General features: G+C 33.7%; 1 protein-coding gene across 6 annotated transcripts in view; it reads right to left on the minus strand.

The window, feature by feature from the left end:
• The window catches only part of ABCA5 (ATP binding cassette subfamily A member 5), a 70,299-nt gene that overhangs the window by 19,619 nt on the left and 23,489 nt on the right, over window positions 1–27,191 (minus strand). For all 6 annotated transcript variants that reach the window (XR_006607025.1, XM_045080960.1, XM_045080962.1 and 3 more), the window contains 15 exons: window positions 26,170–26,317; window positions 23,875–24,043; window positions 22,328–22,386; window positions 15,786–15,896; window positions 14,396–14,571; window positions 13,747–13,866; window positions 12,494–12,632; window positions 11,395–11,485; window positions 11,071–11,210; window positions 10,022–10,141; window positions 7,614–7,815; window positions 5,204–5,373; window positions 2,823–2,950; window positions 2,268–2,405; window positions 866–979 (listed from right to left, as the gene is read on the minus strand). Coding sequence is in view for 5 of the 6 variants with exons in the window: in XM_045080960.1 (XP_044936895.1) it covers window positions 866–979; window positions 2,268–2,405; window positions 2,823–2,950; window positions 5,204–5,373; window positions 7,614–7,815; window positions 10,022–10,141; window positions 11,071–11,210; window positions 11,395–11,485; window positions 12,494–12,632; window positions 13,747–13,866; window positions 14,396–14,571; window positions 15,786–15,896; window positions 22,328–22,386; window positions 23,875–24,043; window positions 26,170–26,317 (2,025 nt within the window). In the remaining variant the exon portion in view is untranslated. The remainder of the gene's footprint in view (window positions 1–865; window positions 980–2,267; window positions 2,406–2,822; window positions 2,951–5,203; window positions 5,374–7,613; window positions 7,816–10,021; window positions 10,142–11,070; window positions 11,211–11,394; window positions 11,486–12,493; window positions 12,633–13,746; window positions 13,867–14,395; window positions 14,572–15,785; window positions 15,897–22,327; window positions 22,387–23,874; window positions 24,044–26,169; window positions 26,318–27,191) is intronic.

The raw sequence follows: 27,191 nt of genomic DNA on the forward strand, positions 1-27,191 counted from the left end.
AGGCAGATGCTTAACTGACTAAGCCACCCAGGCGCCCCTTTCCTACATTTTCTAAATTAGAACAATGAATATATATATTTATAACAGAAAAAAATGAATATATTTTTAAAATACATCCTGAGACTCATGTATCACTTTCCACTAGAGAAAATTGTTAAAATATATAATTATCTGCTCTGAGACTTCATTATTTGTCACATGGGTAAATTAATTTAGACTATCTGCTTACACTGAACTAAGAAGACATACGGAGAATGAGAATTTTGATTAGAGGAGCAAGAGAGGGACAACATCCGCAGGGTAAGAGAGTGGAAGGCTTTGAACAGTCAAGAGACCTTGCAAGAGCATCATGTGCCTGAGGAAGAAGAGAAAGGAGCAGAAAAGAAAGTGAAGGATACAGAACAACTCTATACACACAGCAATTTGTCCTGGGCTCTGGTGGTCACAATCATGATCTACCTGCTTTTTCATTTCGCAAAAATTAAGTATCTTGTACATTCAACACATTCCATTAAGGGTTAAGGGAGAGAGAAAGGTTAGTGTACCTATTAAGAACATAAGGATCCACTACTTAAACAAGATGAGACAACACCGGCACATGATATGACCACTCCCATCCCCACTTCCTGACCTATAAATAAAGTCGGTAACATAAAACTTACATCACAGTGTTGTAAAGATTAAAGGATGTAACTTTTGAAGCATGTGACAGGGACTCAAGTAATAAATGATAGTTAGTTATTGTTATTACTATATTAAATATGTTTATTCTCCATTTACTTACTCCTAAAATATGTCTTGCACTCATGCAAAGCAGGTAATTGTTTTGTATAAACTTTACCTGTAATTTTAACTCAATTATTACCTTATGATTCTCTGCATTTTCCATGGCAAAGTAAGGCGGCATTGCAGTAACAATGATTCCCAGAAGAGCTGCTTGAAAATACAGCTCAATTTTAAAAACTATATCTGTAATTTCCTGAAAAACAATCACAGAGTAAGAAATGAAACTGAGAATAACTTTATATCATCTTAGTACTTTCTCAATAAAAGACTATCAAAACCTCTGAAGAAACACATTAGGATATCTATTCTAGGCATACAGTCTGTATGAAAAAACAGGTGGCAGAATTAAGAGGCAGTGAGTTACAGGACCAGCTCTGCCACTTAATAAGTAGCTACACAATCCTGAGCAGATCAACATATTTCCTTTTCTTAACTACAACATAGAATAATAGGACATTTAAATTAAGCTTTACCATTTAATTAAAAATAACAATGTACATGAAAAAGCAGGTAACATGTTCACCAGTAGTCCTATGCAATGAACAAGACCATGTCAGACTGATGCATTTGTCGGTTGCTGGGACTGTGAGCCATTTGGATCTCGGGGCCCTATTCCCTTTTGAAAAAGCTGTACTTTGGAACAAGCTCAGCCTCCTATTGGAACAGGAGTTTCTTCTCCCTGGCAGCGGGGGCTATAACTCCCACAGACCTCAATGGTCCCTAGCTGCCCCAAAGACTCAAGTACAGAAGGAAACTTCCAGAAAACTAAACAGCTGGTGCCCCAAATACAAACTACCCAGAACCAAATGCATTGTATTACTGCTGCCCTCAACAGGTACAAGGGTCTTCTGGAAGGTGAGAGAGATAATGAAATCTAGAACTGATGTAATGATGGATGCAGAACTCTATGAACATAATAAAACCATTGGATTGAAACGAGTTAATAGCATATGAAGTAGATCTCAAAAAAACTGTTAAAAAAGTACAGCAATAGAAAGTAAAAAATGCTATTACAGAAAAATATTTGTCCATTTATTTTTCATATGTGAAAAATAAAACATAAGGATGAGAGAAAAATGTTGATTATTTTTCTGAAGACTTATTTTCACATTTATAATCCAATAGTCCTATCTAGAGGAAAAATGACTGCATGAGAGCAACTTCTCAAGTTTCTTTCAATACCCCAGTAAGAGATCTTAGATAAATAATATTTTTAAATTATCTTAATTTTTCTTGTATGATTAATACAAAAAATACTTATGCTTTATAAAAATATCAGTACCAAGAGAAAACTTCCTTGATCCTGAAGCAAACTAATACTGGGCACTCCTAATCCCAGATGTAAAGCATCCTCAACTCAAGTTTTAGTAAGACTAAGAACATCTACAGATTTCCTTTGTATTGGGTCTTAGCTTTTATTACACACATGTGTACATACACACTTTTTTTTTTTATATACACACTTTTTAAAGTTTGCTTACTTGAAAGAATGGGGTATTCCAGACCTGGATGCTTTCAGTCACATTTAAATGATAAAGATAATAATTACTGATAATATTCATCAATACAGGTAAAGAACAAACCATAGTACTGTTGAAAACAGCTGTAAAAACATAGTCCTATGATTTAAAAAGAAAAAGAGAGAGTGTTATTACATACCACAATAAATACATTGTTACTATGTACTAAGCTTTTCTCCCAGACTAAGGCACTCTTCACTAACTAAAAATTGATTGAACAAATTATAGAAATAATATTCAATAGATAAAGACAGATGGATAAACATAACCTGGTGTGGAGTCTACATATATTTTGGTATTTTAAGCAAAAATAGAACACAAAGATTAAATTTCTTATAGTTCTTTATATTGGTCATCCACCAAATCATAAAATACATTATAAACGCTAGTAATGTCCAAAAGCAAATTCTAACTTCCAACAAATGAAGTCAATTCAGCAAACGATTAACTTTAGAGAAAATACCTTAATGTTCTATAACTTTCCAATAGGTATTCATTCACATATATCACTCTTACCTTTTCAGAATACATCACATTTAAAGCTGCACTATGGGGAGCAGCAGACACATAGTCACTGTCATTAAACATTGTCACCATTATGTTCTGGCTTGTGAAAAAGCTGGTAAGATCACTGATATCAGAGTCTGGTATGAGAAAATAAGCAAATAATAAAGAATCAGTTTAAAAAAGAAACAGACCCAGACTTTTAATAACATTGGGAAGAACTTTTTTAAAAAAAGATTATCTTTGTTAGACAAGACATCATTAAAAACACTGGCAGTGGAGGCAGTCAGCCTGGATTCAAATCCAAGTCAATATATACAGGCTTTAAAAACAGAAACTGGCTTTAAAAACAGAACCTGGAACAGTAACTGTACAAATGTTAGCTCCTGCTGCTGCTACTACTGTTACACTGAAAGTTTGCCTATAATACTCACTTGAAATTTGGCTAAATTGTGAGAATAAAAATCGAACAATTTTATGGAATAAGAGAACCTGCTAGGCTCGGAAAGGTAGAAAGAGGCAGGATGTGAAGTCAGGTAACATCACTCCTTAGAGGGTTTCTGTGTGCTTAGAACAGACAAATTTTATCAATGTCAATTGCCTCAACTGCCTTAAAATATTAAACCACATAATCAGGTCTCCATCTACATTCCTTAAATTGCCTGGAGCTAACGGAAAGATGATGGATCCTGTCTTAGGTTTAAGTCTATACCAACAAAAGCCAGAAAGAACAAATGTGACTTTGAGAGAAATCAAAACTAAGCAAAGGAAACCACTATCAGTACTTAAAAATAGTATGGCAGGTAGATCAGACTCCATAGCAAGCCTGAGTGTCAGAGGGAATGGTGCTTTTAGGGCTCTCGCTGGAGCTTTTTTAGATCCTATATTTACTCCTTATCTAGTACCTCAAATGACCTCTTTTCTCTAGTTTGCCACAGAAGAGAGCTACACTGTAACTGAAGGAACTATATCACCCTTGATACAAAAAGCTTTCCTAGGAGGATCAGATACAATCCAATATAGACATACAGAGACCAGTAATTTCCAGAGGAAACATGGCTTTATTTAGGATCAAAAAGGCCTAGGAAGATATAGGGTACATAAGTAAGCAATTCTAGAAATACTAAAAAATAACAAAAGGGACAAAACCTTGAAAATATTAGTATTTCTGCAGATCAGTGAGAGTGAACTCAAACCAAAATGATTTTAGATACATATACAATTTCCCAAACACACAAAAAATGTCCCTATAAAAGTATAAGGCTTTATAAAGCACTGTATTTTAACAACATGAAATGTGTATTAAAATCAAAACAAAAATTCTAACAAAAGAAATACATTATAAAGCATCAATTTTCTACTCAAGAGTAGTTTTCTATCATGAAATATATTTTCTCCAAAAGAATATATAATAAACTAAGAGTCACATTTTAAAAGTGATGATTTTAAGAGTAATTTATAATAATCCCTATCTATGATTGTTATCTAACACTGGTCAAAACTCTTCAGTTAATAGTGAATCAAAAAGGAAAGATACTAGAACATGTGTTAGTGTTGGAAAATACTAAACTCTGAAGATTTTGTGAGTTATATAAATGATTATATTAAATGCAATTTTCTAACCTATTTCAGCACGACAAGCAAATAAAGTTGCCTCTGTTCTTCTGTAAATCTGCCAGAGTTAGATAACTGTGATTTACTCTTCAAGAACCTTAGGACTATATCTATGCAGATGAGAGATTTTGCAGGAACAACTGTTCAAAATTCTGTTATAGGTTTTATTATTTTTGAAAAGCAGAAACCGATGTCAGTTTTTTTTTTTTTTTTTACTTGTTCTGAGCCTTGCTCAAGACCATGGTTCTTAATTTTTTTCATATTTGACAATTATGTAATTAAAATAAGAAACAGCAAAATCAAAAATATTCATTACCAATTTAATATATTTGATTATATTAATATCTAATGAGTTTTTAATTCTTATTTTTTACAGTCCTTGAAAAATTATTTAAACATTTATATTGAGATATATAACTGCATAAATATTATATACTATAACTCTTTCTAAAGGTGTTTCAACTTCTGAAGTTTATTTTGCTTGTAATAAACGTTAATATGAAACACACTACTCAGAATATGTTGCTACCATTAAAAAATGAAATCTTAATATCATAAACAGTACAATGTTAGTTTTAAAAACTATAATCTACACTTAACCAAAATTTCATTTCTGTAATATATTACTCAGCATCAGTAAATAGTTTTTTAAAACTTAAATCTATACACACAAACCATGCCTTTACCTTGGATCTATTTCTAAAATCCCAACCTCTAACCTATATCCCAGACCCCATGCTCCAACCAACACACATTCACAGACCTTCACACACTCTCACCAGTAGAATTTTGAAGAAGCAGACTTGTTCTGTATTTATGAGGTTTATCTCCAGGTTTTAGGAAATATAAGTCTGGAACAAGTTTGATGGGAACCACAGCATTTTTAAAAGAGCGGTGCACCAAAAACATAAAAATCTGAATTGCAAAAAAAATTAAAAGCAGAAGCAACCTGAAAGGAAAAAAATAAAACAGCACAGGGTACATTAATATGTAAATCTATTTTTTAAAATCCTCCTTCAAATAACAGTTAAAAGAACACATGTTAAAAGAGAGAGAGAGAGAGAAAAGAAAAACCTGAAAAAAATAGTGTTCCGGAATAGAATTTCTATTCTCCAAAACAATGTCATGACACAACTGGACAGAAAGCCAGTACTCAATGACAAAATTAAAACTTATGAAACTAAGATCAAGTCATCCTGAAACTTTTGTGGGTATATAAACTTGTGCTTATAGCTTTTTAAGAACCAGACATTATGCCACATTTACACATCCACTGTCCTGAGGGAACTTTTATTTCCTGCCCTATACTTAACTATTTACTCTCCTATGCTTTAGAAAAGATATAATACAAAAATATATAAAATATAGAGAAGGAAACAAAAATACAGGGAGCCTTTCTTTTGTTTTTAAATATAGTGAAACTGTGAATGACTGCTATCTTTGAAATGTCATCCATACCATATTAATTTCCATTGTTCCTCTAGAGAGAGGCAAAGCAAGACATACTACGGTCAGTTATAAGGATCATTATTTGCTATTTGTCAAGTACATAATTCTATTACCTATTCAAAGTGCCCTTCTATCTGGAAGGCAGATATCCTTCTGTCTTGTCCTACAAAATATTTGCTACATTTTATATAATAGGTATAACAGCAAGTGTGTAGAGAGAGCTTAGATTATCAGTTTAGCATTTTATAATTTTCAGAAACCCTCTAATTTTTAAAAAATCATTCTTATAAATTGCTGTAAGTATACCTGAGTCAGCATTTCCAAAAGCATACTGCATTAAATTCTATCAGTTAATAGGTGTTTTACGTTAAAAAATTCATGATTAAACAGAATTTGGAAACTCTGGATTTAACAAAATTGAAGCAATTTCTTTACCACAGAACCTCTCATGTGTTTTCATATGCTAATAAACAAGACTTTCAGACAGGAAATATAAGATACAGCATTTCCTAAATGCACAGATGGTCAAATGCAAATTTGGAATACTTTTTTTGTTAGGAATTGAATATTTGTGTCATCCTCCCCCCCAAATTCATACTCTGAAGCCCTAATCCCCATTGTGATAGTATTAGGAATAAGGCCTTTGGGAGGCAATCAGGATTAGATGAGGTCATGGGCATTGGGCCCTTAAGATAGGAATAGTGCCCTTCTAAGAGACATCAGAGAGCTTGTTCTCATCTCCTATGCATCCACAAAGAAAGTCATATGAGCACACAGCAAGATAATGGCCCATCTCTGCAAGCCAGAAAGAGTGCCCTCAGGACCAATTTTGTACCCTAATCTGATTTCCACTCTCTAAAACCATGATAAAATAAATTTCGTTGTTCAAGCAACCGAGTCTATGTTATTTTGTTATCACAGACTGAACTAAGATTTTTATTGTTTTTCAGGGAATATTTTAGGAGAGTAATGTTTAATAAACTGAAACATGCTGATTTAAGTAAATATTTTTCTTTTAGTAATGCTGAGACTGGAATATATAAGACAGTTGACTGACATTTCTTTGATACTGACTAACCTAGGGCAAAAAAGCAAATGAATTCAGCATATCTCAAGCACATAACAATATTTTCACTTATTAAATTTTTTTCTACTGCTGTTTTGGATCAAACAAAATCGGAGTGTGTTATATGAAAATAATTAATGTTATGTCTCAATAAATGAAAGTCTAGCACCCATGGGAACCTGAAAGAGGTAAAGCAAAGTTGAAAAGATATCATTTTAATCCCAGTTCTACAAGCTATAAAGCCTTCTTTATATTTCCATTTCTTTAACCAATACAGAGATAAAACTTACTCTTCCTACTGCTTACAAAAGCAGTTATACATAATAGTAATACATACAAAACAATTGCGTAAAATATAATTGCAAAATAAAATTTTGCGACAATAATTCAAAAATTTGTGACAATAATTCAAAAATTACACAATTAAAGAATATAATGACAGTTCCTCATTTAGATGAGAAAAAATGCTAGTCTAAAAAAAGAGTGAAAGCTCTAGTGGTATTAAAAGAAATCGTTAAATGCGTAATTATTTTCTCTGACATTGTGAAGTTATAGTCTTAATCTTACAAAACTACACAAATTTACATACATCTACATTTAAAAAAATTAAGATGACAAATTGAATTTGTAGCCTTAAAAAACAACTCATCAGGCAGGAAAGTGATCATACTTACACTGATCTTACTGATTTACTTTCCCTTTTCAAGGTCAGCAAATGAAACTTTGCTATTGTATACACCTGTTGTTTCCAAAGGCTCATGGTGCTCATAAGAGAAGCCTTGGTTTCAGAAAGAATAAGTAAGCTCTGCTCCATTTCATCAAAAGATTTTGAATCCATTTCTTCCTCTGGTGGCTGCTGAGTAAATACACTATAATCTATTTGTCAAAACAAAATAAAGACAGAAAAGTATGGGATATTCCTTAAAAGAATGAATGAAAATCTTTCTGAGGCATATAAATTTTGAAGAAGCACACATCTAGTAGTTAGGTAGGACAAACAAAACTCTCATATACTTTGGCAATATTATTAAAAATGAACACATGCATACCGAGAAAATTCTCCACTAAGTATAAATGCAAGGAAGATACATACATAGATCCACCGAAACACATATACAAGAAAATTCTTAGCTAGTGACCTGTCAAGAATAGCCATTAAACTTGGGCGCCTGGGTGGCTCAGTGGGTTAAAGCCTCTGCCTTCGGCTCAGGTCATGATCCCAGGGTCTTGGGATCGAGCCCCACATTGGGCTCCCTGCTCAGCAGGGAGCCTGCTTTCTCTCTCTCTCTCTCTCTCTCTCTCTCTCTGCCTGCCTCTCTCCCTACTTGTGGTCTCTGTCTGTCAAATAAATAAATAAAATCTTAAAAAAAAAAAAAAAGAATAGCCATTAACTAGGAAGAATCTAAATGCCTACCAACAGGTGAGCACATAAGTAGTGAAATAATCCTGTAAGAGAATAGTTTAAAACAATGAAACTGAATAAACTACTATACAACCACAGTAAGTTTAAACCCTACAAACATATAAAGGTAAAGGAAACGAGACATAAAAGACATAGTATATGATTTTATAAAAGATTTTATTTATTTGACAGAGAGAGGTTGAGAGAGAGCAAGAGTGTGGAGGAGGAGGAGAGGGAGAAGCAGGCTCCCTGCTGAGCTTGGAGCCCAAGCAGGGTTCCATCCCAGAACCCTGGGATCATAACCTGACCTGAAGGCAGATGTGTAACCGACTAAGCCATCCAGGCGCCCCCATACTATATGATTTATTCCATGAGACCAAACACAGATAAAATTAATCAATGAGAATAGGAAAAAGGATAGGTTATTTTTATAGGTGATTCGATTTTTAAAAACTGAAAAATAATGAAGAGATGAAAATTGGTTTCAGTATGAGGAGAGCCACAAAGAAGGATTTCTCTGACTTATGTTAAATTTTAAAAAATGAGTAAACACTAAAAACTTTAAGAGAGAATGGAATAATGCATAAAATTATAATGAACCACAGCCTGGTTATTCTGGGACCTTAGCAACTCAACTGTTTAGATGAATGACTTACTTCGTAAGATGAACCAAACTAAACCCTCTCTTCCCCTGATACAATGGACTAAATCAAACTAAATATTAGGGCTAAAATATTGTATATCACAATTATGGTATTCAGTGAGCACCAATCTACCTTCTATGGAACTTGATATTTTTAACCTTTGAAAAATAAAACATTTAAAATCAGCCAACTGAAAGCAAGCCAATATTATTAGTATATTTATTCTGCATGCTGGACTTAAAGATATACAAAATATAGCCAGTAATACCTACACTGCACATAGCCTTCTCATCTTTATCCCACTATCCAACTCTACAGACTACTCATTCAATACCTCAAGTATTTAGCATCACAGATACAAGCATCTTCTCCATCTAATTCTCTTTCTTCACCTGAAGGACTATAAACATACTCACTGATAATGTGCCCTACATTCTAACCCCAACTTCCTCTATTTCTCCCATTTCCTCACCTTTATCTACTCAATCTCATCAAACTGAACACATGTTCAAATCTGACATCTTGTTCTCTCTCCAATTATGTAAGATCTAAAACTTTTAGGTGAACTTTCTCTGACTACAGTCTTATATCACAACCTTATTATAAGCCTGACTTTTGTCCTTTCTCCATGTTCGAGAGAAACCTCTTGTTTCCTTCACCCTCCTGCCCCACTACCACCACCACCATCTTGCTAACTTTCAATAGTAAGAAAAGTATCCTCAATTTGCATTCTCACCTTAAACCTCACAGAACTAACTCTAACCTTTACCACACCACTGAAATGGCTACTGTCAAGGTCACCACTGACTTCCACACTACCAAAGCCCTTAGCGTCTTCCCTGTTACCAAAACCATCTTTTTTGTTCTTATCTTATTCTTCACAGCAATCAGCTAATAAGTGATCATATTTCTATCTACTGTTTCCATCTACTGTTTCTTCCTCTAAAAACGTATTTCACCTGTTTATGTAATTATTCATCTCGCTTACCATCTCTCTGGTTAATTGCCCAAAATTTTTTGTTAGTTTTATTTTTACCTGCTTGGTCAATTTCTGCTTCAACTTCCAGCTTTAAGAACACATCTTCCAAAGTCGTCATTGAAACACCGTAAGAAATTACACCCAAATTTGAATGAGTGTCTAGAGCAGAAAATAAACCTAAAAGAAAAAAAATGATAGAATGTTGTGTTGTTAAGCATATCATCATGAATTTCTCTAAAATACTCTTTTTAAAATGGGATAGCACTAAATTTACTCTGCTACCACACTAGTTCTCAAACATTTTGGTCTCAGAACGCCATTAGCATTCCTAAAAATGGCTAAGGACCCCAAGGAATGTTTGCTTATAGAGATATATCTAATAGATATTTATCATATTATAAACTAAACCTAAGAAGTATTTTTACAGACAGAATGATAGGCAGGGTACATTAAAGTTGGCTTATGTAGTTCACTCTAGTTAATGAAGGATTCTTTTTTTCCCTAGGGGAAAAAAAATCAATTAAATTAAATAGAAAATCTCTATCTAAATGAGATAAGTGTTATGGGAATTCCACGCAATATATCTACATCAATAATATCCTTTCGGTTATTGAGAGATTCCCTGAACAGATAAGTAGACTGAGTATGAGTTCCTCATTACAATGCAGAAAAATAATGCCAGAATTAAAATAATTCAAGGGTTTACCATATTATTACGTTCTTCATTATGGAATCATGAAACTAGAAAAGAACTTGAGAACACATACAAACAACTGTGTGTGTGTGTGTGTGTGTGTGTGTGTATGTGTATACATATTCCCAGGAGGCTTCTGAGCAAATGGAGCAATCTTTCTTGACAACAAAGCAAATACCTTTACTGAACATATTAGTTTCCTGCATAGGGTTTGTAAAAAATGGGGGGGTGGGGAACACATTAGCTTGTAGTTTCTGATTTTCAAAAGTAAAGTAAAGTAGAAATGTAAGAGTAAAGTAAAGCCACCCAGGAACATGTAAATATTACACAAAAATATACAACAAAGTAAATCAAGAAAACCTATTCTTAATGCAAGAGCCTGGTTCAACAATCAGGAAACTGAAAGTAATACCTGCAAATTTGTCCATGTCCTTAAAAGGTAAACTATACACAAGTTGTTGGTCATTCTGTTGTAATAAGGTAGCTCCAGGTATATGTTGTTTAACCAGGGAAGAAAGAGATTCAGTGGCACAGTATCGGTCTATGCACATGCTAGAGAAAACCAAAAGTCATTGTTTTTTAAATAATTAATGAACAACCAAAAGTAAATTCTAAATGCTGGAAGTAAAGTTAGTGCCATAAAAATTGGCCACAGTACATTATAGCAAATCTGAAATATAGTATCAGTAGATCAAGAATACTATAAAGAATGAAGTCAATCAAGAATGAATGATACCTTAGGCGGTAGCCAATCCCCCATTTACTTTTGAGAAAAATTGAAGAACCAACACATTTCAACATTCCTTGTGATATGACAGCTTTCCTATCTGAAAACAGAAATTTACATTTCAATGTTTAGGTTAGTAACAGCATCTGCATTTCAAAGTTTTTAAGTCAGTTGGCATTTGTATTTTGTGAACTACCATGTAAGACACCAGTATCATCATTAAATATCATTAAATACTCACAACTTTATTAGAAAGAAACCAGATTATCACTTCCTGGTTTTTAAATGAGAACACTGAGGCACTAAGAAAACATCATTTGGCCATATTTCACATAGCTATTAAGTGATAAACCCAGACATTGTACCCACACAGGTCCAACTCTGGAGTCTACCTTCTTAATACTGTTCCAAATATCTCAGACTCTTCCTAAAAGGCTCACTCTTACTAGCATGTTCACAATTTCCTTTATAATCAAATGTAAATACAACAAAAAGCAACCCCCCAAAAAAGTCAGTTTGTTGGGTTTTCAAAATACATTAAAAAAAAAACCAAAGATACTACTGAAAAAATGAATCTACAATGCAGATGGTACTGAACATTTTGCTTCCTTCTGGAAGGTGGAGTTTTCATACATGGTAGTCAGGAGGTGCCTCTATGACCAGCACCCAGTAAAAACCTTGGGCACAGAGTCTCCTAATGAGCTTTCCTGGTAGATAACATTTCACATATGTTGTTAACAACTCCTTGCTAGAGAAATTAAGCATATTCTGTTTGACTCCATTGGGAGCAGATTTTTGGAAGCTCGTGTCTGGTTTCTTCCACGTCCCATAAGCCTTTTCATTTTGCTGATTTTGCTTTATCCTTTCAGTCTTGTGGTAAGAACCTGTAAGTTTAACTGTATGCTGAGTCCTACTACTTCTCCTAGCAAATTACTGAATCTGAGATGGTCTGTAGGACTCCCAAACACAAAAATATGTAATTTTTAAAAAGCTTAAAACATGCAGCTGTGAAAATCAGTTTCTTTATTCCTCAGGATTTAGTATGTCTATGTCCGTCTCCTATTTGGGCCCAAGACCTTATCTTTCAAAAATAAAGTTAAAATCTCACCAGCAAGAATATCAGCTTCATCCATGAAATGAGTACTAAACACTGTTACCCGATTAGATTTTCCATATTTCAGAAGATTCCAAACAATATGACGAGAACAGGGGTCCATTCCAGCTGTTGGTTCATCTAGCAACAATATCTACATGAAAAAGAGCAGGGAACAGCAGAGAATCCTCAAAAAAACTAAAATACATAAGATTTATGGACACTGAGAAACTTTCCCATTTCTAAATTATTATTTCTAACAAGAAGTATGCTAAGTCCGGACTTTTTGTTCTTATATGAGCTAACATAAAATTTTTAAACTGTTTGGCAAGCGAATATTTTCCTTGTTTCAATTTTAAAAGACTAATATCAGTAACATGTAAGACATAAATGCAATAACAATCAAATACATAAACTAAAAAATAAAACACTGGTGGGGGTTGAGAGAAAGATAAATTAACATAAAGCCAGGGGCACCTGGGTGGCTCAGTCATTAAGTGTCTGCCTTCAGCTCAGGTCATGATCCCAGGGTCCTGGGATGGAGCCCCCCTGCATTGGGCTCAGTGGAGAGCCTGCTTCTCTCTCTCCCACCTCCCTGCTTGTATTCCGTCTTTTGCTGTCTCTCTCTCTGTCAAAAATAAATAAATAAAATCTTCAAAAGCAAAACAAAGCAAAATAAAAAAACATAAAGCCAGAACCCAGAGTCAACCCAAGCTATAGCAGCAAGGAGACATGTAGCAGGATAGCAGGCATCAAGAGGGCTCAGGCTGCAGCTTTCCAGCCCAATGCAAAGCACTGTAACAGATGGTTCTGTTTATACAGGACAAAGAGCACAGAACAGACACATACAAAATAAAATCAGCAGAACAGTGAGAAACTGAACTATTCCTTTGGTTTTGTCTTTTTAAATTTTATTCTGAGCTATTACAAACATATAGAAAACTAAAGAGAATTAGAACAATACCGTTAAAGCCTCCACACCAGTGAAATGCAACAAATGCCATTTTTTAGGCCATATTTTCGCAGATCTCTTTTTAAAGAAATAAAACATTGCAAATATAACTAAAATCCAACCTTCCAGTACCCTTTCTAGAAGTAACCACTATCATAAATATGTTTTATCTTTATAACTCACGTTTCAAACCTTATTACTATAAATCACATCCATAATAATGTATAGCATTTTATGTATATTGAAACTTTACATAATGTATTATTGTATGTAAATATACATTATATTTGTGTATAATACATTAATAATTATTTACCTTTGGATTCCCAAGAACAGCAATTCCTAAAGACAGTTTTCTTTTTTGACCACCACTTAACTTTTTAGCTTGATTATCTTTGATAGCCTGCATGTCTAAATCCAGTAAAACCTTCTGCACCTATAAAGTGAGAACAATGTTATTTTTTAAATTATATTATTTGCATAACTATCAATACCAATTTTTAAGTGTCCTGATTTTAATATCAATTTAAGAATGCTCTTTTAGTACAGACTTTAATTTTGCCATTTACTCATATCTAATTTTGAAATAATAGATAAAAAGATTCCTGATTGATAGGTCTGTTTTACTTCTATGACTTCCTCGGTAGCGGTGAAGGGTCAGTTGAAAAGCTCCATACGGCGGGGGGTAGGCGGTGAGAGGAAAGGAGGCAGATGTGAAAGGCAAGGAAAGTTTGGAAGAAAAGAAAAACCTAGATTGAGAAGCTAGAATCCTCCAGATGAAATAAGGACGATTTTATAGGTGCTAAAATATTTACTCCAAACTCCATCCAATTCTTCATAATAAATGTGTTTATTGGCTCAGAACAGGTTTTTATTTAGAGTTCCATGCATTTTTTTACAACAGTTATTACAAAAAATTAGTAATTCATAAGGAACAAAGAAATATTTCTATATGAATGACATACCTCTTGGATTATATTATTGGCTGGTATTCCTTTGATTGAAGCCAAAATGGATAAGTTTTCTTCTACTGTCAAAACATCAAAATGTATATCTAACTGTGGACAAATGCCAATCATTTTTCTTGCTTCGAACATCTCATCTATTTCTGAGACTCTGTGTCCATATATAGATGCAAATCCTAAAAGCAAGATACATATTTAAATTTACACTAACTATATTAAGTATTAAAAAGTATATATGCCCTAATATGCACTAATAATTTAGTTACTTGTAAGTAGTAAATATATAAGGTATGAGCTACAACAAACCCTCATTTCCATATGATTGGTGATCTGCTTCCACCTTATTTCCAACTTCATTTTCCTTCATTTTCAGGTGATAATCACATAGTGAAAAGAACAAGGAATCAGAGCTTGACACTAAACATAATTGTGTACTGGTACATTATTTACACTTATATTCCAGTAGCAATTTGCCTTCATTTCCAGGCATTATTCAATAGTGGAAAGAGGAAAGAAATGAATAAGTTTCCCCTAACAGGTGTGTGGTGCTGAGAAAATCAGTCAGAATTCCAGCTTTTCTCTTCTATAACCTAAATACCAATATATCCTACTTAAATTTAAGAACAATTAAACCAATATGACAATATATGAAGAATTATAACAAAATCATAAATTCCTATTAAATGTAAGCTCTTACTACCATCACTAAAAAGTGACACAATTAGGGATAAGCAATAAAACAAAACTAATTTCAGAAGTTAAACCACATTTTAAGAAATGCAGTTTCCATACACGGAAATTCAGCCTTTCTTAAAGTCCAGTATTTACTGTACTGCCACTCTATTAGGTTACTGTGGAAATAGAGTTACCATATTAAATTCTCACCTACGGGGCAATCACATACAACAATTATATGTTACAGTATTGCTCTTATAATTCTATTTTAGGAGATGGTGTTGATATTTTTCATTCTTTCCTTTTGAACTGTTGTTGCATATTTAGAAATCTATACCTACAATGTAAAATATCTATACGTCTCATTTAATCTCCAATTAATCAGTGACTTATCCTTCTTTGAAAATGAAAAATACACACAAATATCTGATAAAATAGGTAACAAAATAAGATCCTTTTATTTTATTAAACATTTAAATCATTGTTATTTTCTACTGAAAAATAAGTAAAATAGAAAAATAATAAAACACATTTACAGACACTAAGGTTGATCTCAATTCATTGAAAAAAATCAGCATATGTTTAGATAAATCAAGGATAAATAATAAATGACATATATTTATATAAGTCAAGGATAAATAATTATTTTGTGGTACCTTGGTTAATAACACTAATAAACCGAAGCAAGAGATTTTTTAAGTTGGAAAACTCTCACCATCAGAAGGCGGGCATAGTCCACAAAGAATATTCATCAATGTACTCTTTCCTGTTCCACTGTGGCCAAGTAATGCAGTAATCTGACCCTCGTATATGTCAAATGACAAATCTAATTCAGAAAATAAAAAGACTCAAATGTGATTTTTATTTCTATTGAGCTATACAAACTAATACAAAATACTTGAATAATCTTGAAGTAATCAGTAAGTTTAGTGATAGATTTAAAGTTATTAGCACATTTAACAGCATAATACTTGAATACACAAAACATTGGGGAAGGTTTCTATGAACCCACTCTTGAGACTAAGATAATTAAATAAGGGACAAACAAAAATTTGTTCCCAAGGGTATTAACAAGGTTAAACATTGCAAAAACCTAGAAACTAGCCAATAGAATGGGAATGGCTGAGTAAGTGCTTGAGAAATTCAATTTAAATAAAAGAAACATGGGGAACCCAGGTGGTTCCGTTGGTTGGGCATCTCACTCTTGATTTTGGCACAGGTCATGATCTCAGGGTTGTAAGACAGAGCCCCACATCCCGCTCTATACTCAGTGGGGAGCCTGCTTGAGATTTTCTCTCTCTCCCTCTGCCCCTCACCCACTTCTCACTCTCTCCTCAAAGAAATTAAATAAATAAAATGAAGAAATATCACTCGATGGATGTGTCAAAGATTAAAGGATAAAAGAAAAGGATCTGAAATCCCAGCTTTAAATCACTGTAGATCCTGCTTTTTTTGTTTGTTTGCTTTTGTTTTTGTTTTGTTTTGTTTTTTGTAGACCCTGCTTTGATGATGATGCTTTGGGATTCTGAGTTATCCCTAGAGCTTCAGGCTGAAAGCAAAAATAAACCCTCTCTGGAAGAAGATCACATCATCCAGAGCATCAAGCAATCTCTAGAATTCTCATATGCAATACACAGCACTCAGTCAAAAACAACAAGATAGGAAATAGCAAGATCAAAACCCAACAGAAAAGGCAGTGACAGAAACAGACCCAGAGGAGACTTAAATATTGACACCATAAGATTCTAAAACAACCATGCTATCATGCTCTCAAGAGAATGTTGGCGAAGAACTAAAAACTACATAAAAGAACCAAGTGACAAGACAAAAACTGGAAAGGGTAAGTGAAAAATATTTCCATACGTATTTAATCAGGTTAGGCAGAACTACAGAAAATTAGTAAATGACAAGAAATGTCACAAGAAAATACCTAGATTAACACACGGAGAGAGACAAAACAAGAAAAAATTCAGAAAAGAGAATAAAAGGCAACTGGGATAAAATGAAAAGTCATAAACCTGTAATAATAAACCTAAAGGGGGAGAAAAGAGAGAACAGGACAGAAGCAATACTGAATTAAAGAAATGGCTGAGAATATTTTTAAACAGAAGAAAGACATCAAGTCAGAGAGACAAGAAGCATTTATATACCCCAAGTGGAATAAATGTAAAACAAATAAACACCACCAAGGCAAGTGGTAGTAAAACTCTTGAAAACTAAAAAAAAAAAAAAAGATCTTTAAAAACAGCCAGGGTAAACATATATACCAACAACAAAGAAATAATAAAACTAACAGCTGTCTCTGCAGCCCAACAGAGGAAATAAGAAGACAAGAGATTACATTTTAAACTGCTGAAAAAGAATAACCGTCAAACTAAAATTATGCATTCAGAGAAACAGCCTTCAAAACTAAAGGTGAAAGAAAGATATTTGCAAACAAAAACTGTGAAAATATATCATTGGTAGACCTGCATTAAAGGAAGAAGCAAAAACATCTTTTTCATACACACAGAAAATTATCCTAGATAGAAGATCAGAAATGCAGGAAGTAACAAAGATAAATGATGTGGTAAATATACAGGTATTTATAAATATAAATGGAACGGTCTTTTAAAAAACAATGCTAATAACATTATCTCTGGTTTAAAATGTATGTAGAATTAAAATACATGATAACAACAGCATATAAGTTGGAATAGGGATAATCGGGATAAGTAAGGATAAAAGTAAGGTCTGGACTTCCTATTCTTGCTTTACTATTCTACAAATACTATAAATAAGTAAAGCACTAATTTATAAGAACATATGTCATAATATCAAGAGTAATTTCTAAAAAACGCATGTATAACTAAGAAGACAACATAGGGAAAATGAGAAATCGCACAATAAAAAAATACTCAATTGCTGCCAGTTCAACTAGTCTACTGAAGGATGAGAGACCATAAAAAAAAAGGCAAATTATGTCATCTACAGTCCACTAGACCAACCAGCCTATTAGCCAATTATGTGCCCAGATCACCATCCAATCCCAGATAATCCATGAACTGAATGAAGAACTGGAGATTATTTAGCCATAGTAAAATAATGGTTAACTTCAGCCACTGAGCATTAGGATTAGAGCAGAAATAGGTAACTGATTCAATAACGAGAAGCTAGGAGAAGTAGAATAAATTAAACCCAAAGAAAGTAGTAATAGAGAAATAACAAAGACAATGACACAGCTCAGTAAACTACAAAACAAATATATGATACAGAAAACTAACAAAATCAAGTGCACCTCGGTAGCTCAGTCATTTACTTGTCTGACTCCTGGTTTTGGCTCAGAGTTGTGAGATCAAGCCCCGTGATGGGCTCTGTGCTTAGTGCAGAGTCTGTGTGGATTCTCTCCCTCTCCCCCTTTAGCCACCATTCATGTTCTCTCTCTCGCTCGCTCTCTTTCACTCTCTCAAATAAATAATAACTAAAATCTTAAAAAAAAAGAAAAAAAAAGAAAAACTTCAACGTCAAAAGTTGATTCCTTAAAAGATTAATAAAATTGACAAACCCACTGCAAAGCAAATGAAATAATCACAAATTACTAAATGAAGAGGGAACATCATTACAGACTCTACACACATTAAAAAGATGAGATTATTATGAACAACCTGTAACAATCAATTTGGCAATTTAAATGAAATGAACAAATCCCTTGAAAATAACTCACCAAAACAGACACATGCTAAAAACTTGTAAACTGATTCCAATGTATTTCCATGTAATTCTTTACATGAGAATGCAAAGTGCCCAAAATATAATATTTAAAGTTATCAAGACTAACTATAAATAAAGCTACAATAGTTAAAACAGAACCAAGCATAGATAAATAGACCGGGGAACAAAAGAGTTTCAGAAGTTAAACCATACATTTATAATCAATTGATTTCATTTTTTTTTTTTTTTTTTTTTTTAGGAGAGGGTGGTGGGCAGAGGGAGACAATCTAAAGCAGGCTCCACATGCAGAGCAGAGCCCAAAGCGGGGCTCAATCTTACAACTCAGAGTCACTTGATTTAATTTTTAAAAATAACACTACTGAGATATGGTTGACAAGTAATAAACTGTACCTATATCAAACAATCTTCTAAATCTTCTAAATTTGACATGTGTATATAACCATAAAACCATTACCACTATCAAGATAACGAACATACCTATCTCCACAAAAAGTGCTACTTTAAATGTCTCCACCTCTTGCCTGTTCTACCCACCTCCTCCCACCTCCAGATAATCACTGATCTGCTTTTTTTTCACTAAAGACTAGTTCTGCCTCTTCTAGAATTTTATACAAATTTAATTATACACTATTTCTATTTTGTTTCTGGCTTCTTTCACTTAACATTATTATTTTGAGTTTCATCCATGTTATAGCATGTATTAAGATTTCATTCCTTTTTTTGCTGAATAGCATTCCCTTGTATGGGTATACCACTGTTGGTTTGTGTATTCACCTACTGATAGGCATTTAGGTTGCTCTCAGTTTTTGTCTAATAAATAAGGTATGGTAAATATTCATAAGTCTTTATATAAAGTTATGTTCCTGGCCAAATACCTAAAAGTAAAATGGCTAGATCACATTATAGGGTATATTTAACTTTTTCAAAAGCTATCAAACTATTTTCCAAAATAGTTGTGTCACCTCACATTCCCTCCAGCAGTGCATGAGTTCTAGCTGCACATCTGCACCAACACTTGGTATGATTCAATTTTAATCACTCTACAGTGTTGGGGACAGAGGGTAGCTACACTTGTAGTAAGCACAGCATAACATATAGAAAATAGTAATTTTAATCATTGTACTAATTATGTAGTGGTATCTTAACAGTTTTCATTTGCATTTCCCTAACAAGTAATAATGTTGGACATCTTTTTTTTTTAATTTATTTCTTTGAGAGAAGATCAAAAGTAGGCAGAGAGGCAGGCGGTGGGGGGCGGGGGGGGGAGCAGGCTCCCCGCTGAGCAGAAAGCCCAATGTGGGGCTCTATCTCAGGACCTGAGCCGAAGGCAGAGGCTTTAACCCACTGAGCCACCCAGGCGCCCCATGTTGGACATCTTTTCATGTGCTTATTTTCTATTCTTATATCTTCTTTGGCAAAGAGTTATTCAAATATTCTACCCATTAATTGGGTTGTTTCCTTATTACCAAGTTTTGAGAAACCTTTATATATTCTGGATTGAAGTCTTTGATCAGATACATGATTTCTATTTCTCCCAGGTCTGTATTTTGTCTTTTCATTCCCTTACCAGGGTCTTACAAAGAACAGAACTCTCTTTACTTTTTATAGACCAGTTTATCAATTAGTTATTTTACGGTTTATACTTCTGATGCCATATCTGGGAAATTTTCATCGAACTCAAGGTTCTAAAGCATTTCTCCAATGTTTGCTCCTTTTGAGTTTTATTGTTTCAGGTTTTACAGTTAGGTGTATGACCCATTTTTTGTTAGTTTTTGTATATGGTGGCCAGCACAGACCAATGCTCACTTTACCTAACTATTTCAACAGCAATTTGTTTAAAAGTCCATCTTTTCTCTAGGAAGTTCTCTTTGTACCTCTGCTGAAAATCAGCTATATGGGCCTGTTTCTGTGCTCTCTATTCTGTTTCACTGATCTATTTTTCTGTCATTTTATACCAAAATTACACTGTCTGGATAACTGGAACATTTATATGAAGTCTTGAAATAAGGTAAGACGAGTTTTCCAACTTTGTTCTTTTTCAAAGAGGTTTTGAGTAGTCAAGCTTATTTGCATTTTCATGTAAAGTTTAGAGTCAGTTCGTCAAAATATACAAGAAAGAGTCTAATAGGATTTTTAATTGTGTCTGACTGTACTTAAATTTGAGTAAAGCTGATATCTAACATTGAGTCTTCTCACCCATGAACATTGTTTACATATTAAATTTATTTCAGCGATGTTTTTTATTTTTTAGGGTACCAATCTGTTACATCTTTGTCAGATTTAACTACAGATACATTTTCTGATACTACAATATATTCTATTTTTAATTTTGTAATAGTATATAGAAATATAATTGATTTTTCCATATTTATCTTATATCCTGTCACCCTTGCTAAATTCACATTTTAGTTCCACTGACTTTTTTGTAAATCTACTCAGATTTTTTAAATGGACACTCATATCAACTACAAATAGTTTCCTTGCTTCCTTTCCAATTTGGATGCCTCCATAATACTGGTGAGCCATATCTTCTCAGCTGAAGGCCTACAGAGCAAAAACAGGTTTTCCCTAAAAAGACAGAATTCTTCCTCAAGAGTGCAGCATAGATTTCCTAAGTCTCCAGCTTGACAGCCTATCCTAAGAATTTCAGACTCAAGACTGCAGCTTCAGCTCTTGCCTCAGTTTCCAAGCTGCCATTCTGGCCTACAGATTTCAGACCTGCAAGGTCCCACAATCATGTGAACCAATTTCGTAAAAATAACTTCTTCATTCCATCCTTCTCCTATCCCTCCAGGTCACCTGCTCTCTGTAGGTATGTGTTCCTGTGTCTACGTGTATAGAAGTTCTATTCCTTCTGAAGAATCCTGACACATTGTTAAACATTCTACAAATCTCACGTGTATATAAGTTCTATTCCTTCTGAAGAATCCTGACACATTGTTAAACATTCTACAAATCTCAGGACAGTTTCCACAGCAAGTAATTTTCAGACTCAAAATTTAAGTAGTACTGTACTGAGACTGAGAAACCCTGTACTAGGTCAAAAGGGGAAAAAAATAAAACAAAAAAGGACATATACTTGCTCAGATAGTTGAACACTGTTCTTTCTTTTTTCTGTGTGGTTTTTATTATATATATATTTTTAAGATTTTAGTCATGAGAGAGCGAGCGAGCACAAGCAAAGGGATTGGAAGAGGGAGAGTGAAAGTAGGCTGCCTGCCGAGCAGGGAGCCTGATGTGGGACTGGATCCTAGGACACTAGGATTACAACCTGAGTTGAAGGCAGATGCTTAACAAACTGAGCCACTCAGGCATCCCAATAGGTGAATATTTTTCATCTTTAACAGATAGTACTTTTTCCTTTTACCACTTTGATGCTGTTAATTTTATTATGAAAATTAATCATAAATAAATGAAAGTAGCCCTAAAAGAAAGAGAAAATTGTGGTAAAGAAGTTTAAATTTCCCACAAACTAAAAAAAACTATGCAAATTATTTTCCGATTTGTACTTTACAATTATGGACTGAATAAAGAAAAGCTACTTACTTCTCAAAGCCTCCACATTTTCACCTTTCTTTCTGTAAGTCTTCTGAATACCACTGATTCTGAAAAACACCATTTTCTACTTAAGTATTTAAAGCATAAGGATGTGTGTTTCCATACATAGTATTTTTATCAAAGCTGTCATATTTAATAGGAATTATAATAAAGTACCTTTCTACTAAAACAATAAACCTAAGAGAGCTGACAGTAATTATAAAATCACTTTAAAGAAACCACAGAAGTATATACTCCTCTCCATTTTAAGTGTCATTCATTCATTTTTCTTAACAAACCAACTTCTAAAAATAAAGCACTTCACTCAAGGAATTTATAGATTTCTTTTCATTTTTGATTCTTTCCTATTTATAATTTATCAAATACTTGTTACATCAGTTAAGGGAGATTAAAAACCAAATGCTATATTTCACATCAGCACACATTTCAAACTATCTGTAATGTGAAGTGGTTCTCTCACTCTACTTTAAACTTCTTAAATCACTTTTTAAAGAATGAATTGTTTCGTTAACCAGTTCAAAATTTGCCCTTGAGAAAGCAGACCATTAGCCCACTTTTATATCCTAAGTATTTGGTTCTTCCTTGCTTTTATCTTTCTCAAATTTGAAAAACACTGTTTTTTCTATTTTTCTTTTTATTTCTTTTCTCTTTCTTCTTCCTGTTATTTTTTAAATTTGGTTTTGATTCATCTAGCAAGGTACAGTAGTGAATTTCTTTGGTTCATAGAAATTTCTTTTGGTTCATAATTACCTTGTAATACCCAAAGATCTATGAAATTAACAAAGGACAATATACAATGTAGCCTGAATAAAATTATAAAGTTAATATTTATTGTTTAAATCTACATAATGGAACAAATCTGAAAACAGCTTAATTGTGAAATACTAGGTTTCATTACTTTTAAAAATTTCCATTGAAACATAAAATCTCAAACCTAGCACATTACTCTAAATGATTACAAAGAAAATAAGAACTTAAAAGAGAAGTAGCCCACATTAATACTGTGTTTTAAAAATCATGAGATCTGTACCAACTCTCTTAAGATATAATACATGAATTTTTTTTAAGATTTTATTTATTTATTTGACAGACAGAGATCACAAGTAGGCAGAGAGGCAGGCAGAGAGAGAGAGAGAGAGAGGAGGAATTAGGCTCCCCGCAGAGCAGAGAGCCTGGCGTGGGGCTCGATCTCAGGACCCTGGGATCATGACCTAAGCCGAAGGCTGAGGCTTTTTTTTTTTTTTTAACAATTTTTTTTCTTTTTTTAAGATTTTATTTACTTATTTGACAGAAATCACAAGTAGACAGAGAGGCAGGCAGAGAGAGAGGAAGGGAAGCAGGCTCCCCGCTGAGCAGAGAGCCCAATGTGGGACTCGATCCCAGGACCCTGAGATCATGACCCAAGCCGAAGGCGGCGGCCTAACCCACTGAGCCACCCAGGTGCCCCTTACAAACATTTTTTTAAAAACAGGATTTGAATATAGCAGTTTCCATCAATACTTCTTATACCTAAATTGCCAATGATTAAATGATACCTTATGGCTTCTTTCCCCATAAATTCTGAAGAAACAGGCTCAACAATTTCACTAAAACTAATATTCCCATTAACATTGCCTTCTGATAGCTCCTTATAATTTCTTTTGCTCTTTGACCAATATGATGGCTTTAGAAAATAAAAAGATGATCTCCGTAAGCCAAATTCCCCTGAAAAATAAAAAAAAACTTTTCATAACAAATTATTTCTAAAAACCATGTTTTAAATCATAAAAGCAATATGTGAAACATAAGACTTAGATCTAAAGTTTACATATAAAGTATTAAATCATCATTGTGTGAGAAGTGTTTTACTGAGAAATAATTCTAGTCCATAAACAGTTTGAGATACTTACAGTGCATGAGAATATAAAGATGCATGAAATACATTTTCCATTCTAAAGGAATTTGTGTCTTTATGGGTACACTATAACAAGTGGTTAGAACACAATGCAGAATATGAAGCATGTCATGCATGGTACTATAAGAGTTCAAAAAAGGAAAAGTTTATACCTAGATAGGGAACATATCCTGAAGGCTTAAATGTGTCTCATCTTAGAGAGTCAATGAAAACAGCTAATATTTAATACTTAGAAAAGTGGATGTTGTTCATGGAGAAGACATTTTTTTTTAAGATTCTATTTATTTATTTGACAGAGAGATAGAGAGCACAAGTAGGCAGAGCCGCACACAGAGAGAGAGGGAAAAGCAGGCTCCCCACTGAGCAGGGAGCCCGATGCAGGGCTCGATCCCAAGATCCAGGGATCGTGACCTGAGCTGAAGCAGCCACTTAACTGACTAAGCCACCCAGGTGCTCCATGATAGAGAAGCCTTTTTAAAATCAGGAGAGTAACGAAGCAATAGGAGAGGTATAGAAGACTTAGACATGGTAGACAGTGATGGTTGCTCACACAGTATATATCCATTTTCACCTCTCTCCCCACAAAAACCGATACTTCCCATTTTTTAAAATATCCACTCTTGTAGATGACCACACCTGATCTGATCCCAACTACAGAGAAGATCTAACTGATCTAATCAGCATGTGGCATGCTCTGGTGACTGTTACTGCTCCAACAATAGGCATGTAACCAATTAGACAAAAGCAAAGGTTTTAGGTGGATAGGGGAAAGATTCATTCTCCCTCTTCCCCTGGACATGAACAAAGAAGCATTCCACGGCAGCCATGAAGAGAGCAAATGTGCCAGACTCAGATACACGTGGCCAAAGCATGGAGAGAGTGGGTCCCTGATGACACAGTTGAGCAAAACAACCAACTCGGAGTCTATCCTATCTCTCTGGACTTCCTTTTAAGTGAAACAGCCAATTTTCCTTCTTGTTTAAGTCAACCAAAATGGTTTTCTAACTAAAAACAAACTAACTTATATACTGGAGCTGTGTTTAAATAGGTAAATAGGATGAGTATAGAATACAGTAAGGAGGGAGAGTAAAAAGGGATTAAATATATAAAAGTATTGTGAAGGACATTAATACATAAAGAGTTTCTATTTAATTCACTAGAAATGCCTAGCGAGGTGATTTCAGAGCATATGATTATTGATTAAAGGGAATGGTGAAGCTTTAGACAGACTGAAGGCAGGAAATGAGATGAGAGGTATTACAATGCTGTAGACTAGTGCTGGCCAGCCTAGCAGGGATGGAACTGTCCTCTATCTATACAATATGGTAACAGCTACTGAGCAGTTGGAAGGTGACTTGTGCTATCGAGGATATGGACTGCTAATTTAATTAACTTTAATTAATTTTAATTTTAAAAGCCACTCGTGTCTAGTAGTAATCATATAAGTGCAGGTCTAGAACACAGACAAAAGTATAATGAGGAACTCAAAGGGGAAAGTCAAGGGAGTGTTAAATATTTTAATAATATTTTGAATCTATAGAAGTTGGCTAGAAATACATGATAGATAAAGAGAATTAAATGAACTACATAAGGTGAAAACTATGAAGTTACAAGATTACTTCACAGTTTTGTACCTTAGAGGGTAAAAGAGTCAAATACTTCAGCCAAGGAAGACTGACACAGGGAAGGACAGAGATAGATTCAGTTAAGGATTTAATGTTTTCAAAAGCAAACTCTTCTTTTTAACAGAATCTCCTTATGTTTACTAGTGGTTAAGACGCAGGTACAAAATATATTTATTTAAAATTAAGTTAAAAGCCTGGACAACAAATATGATGGGGTACTCTGGCTAGAAAAAAAATTTAAATTAAACTGATGCTATGTGAGCAAAAAAAGCAAAAATCTTTAAAGCAAAATCTAATAACTACCTGCATACCTGGAATGACTTGATCAAGATAGATAGCCAAGAGGACATAGAATACACTATTAAGTGATAGAATGACAATAGTAATAATTAGAGGATATGGGCCTTCAGCCAAATTAGAAAATAAAGCACCTTCATTAAAATCTTCTAAGTGCATGACCTGAAAAACAGAAACACAAACTTTATTATATAAAAATGATAAAACTAACTGAAAGCTAATACCAGAGTTACTCCATATATCCAGATTGGTGGTAACCAAACTGGGCCTTTTAACAGATTAAACAATCTACCAAATTAGTATGAATTTACAAGGAAAACAACAGAAACTTCACTAAAATATAAATTTATCACAACAATCTATTTCAATCCTTTTTAAAGTTATGTTTCTAAAACTTGTTAAAAGGAGTATACATCCACTCTTGGGGCTTTTAATTCTGATGCAATGACTATCAAAGGAAATAACAATAAAATATCCAATTAACACTAACTGATGCAAACAAATGGTCCATGTGGCAGTCAAGCAAATTGAGTATTAGAAGATAAAATTATGATCAGCATCCTTTCAATGCTGAAAATAGGAAGGTATTCTGATTTGATTAACACAACTATTACATTGTTCATAGTAGATATATACGAGAGAGCAGAAAGAAATATACTAGAGGCTGAGGCCTCATTTAGTCCTAGATCTGCCATTAAGTGAATAAACTTTAATCACACCACTCTGGATCTCAGTCTCCTCCTCCGTGAAATGGAAGATGGGTTAAATAAACATCAAAAGTCCCTCCCACAATCAACAAAACATATGAATCTCTAATTCTACCTCTCTAAGTTGAAGAACTCAATGGACTCTTAAAATGTATAAACAACAGTTCTTAGGTCCAATGTAATTAAAACTTATTTAATGCAATGCTCATAAACAATCTATCTTAGATCTCACAAATCAGAATATTCTATCTAGTCAACATGAATCATCTCTTATATTAGTAATTATATTTTCTCTTTATACATTAAACAACTTTATGTTTTATTATATA

This window comes from Mustela putorius, unplaced genomic scaffold (assembly GCF_011764305.1).
Source record: "Mustela putorius furo isolate JIRA1106 unplaced genomic scaffold, ASM1176430v1.1 tig00000487_pilon_pilon_pilon, whole genome shotgun sequence".
Taxonomy (NCBI): domain Eukaryota; kingdom Metazoa; phylum Chordata; class Mammalia; order Carnivora; family Mustelidae; genus Mustela; species Mustela putorius.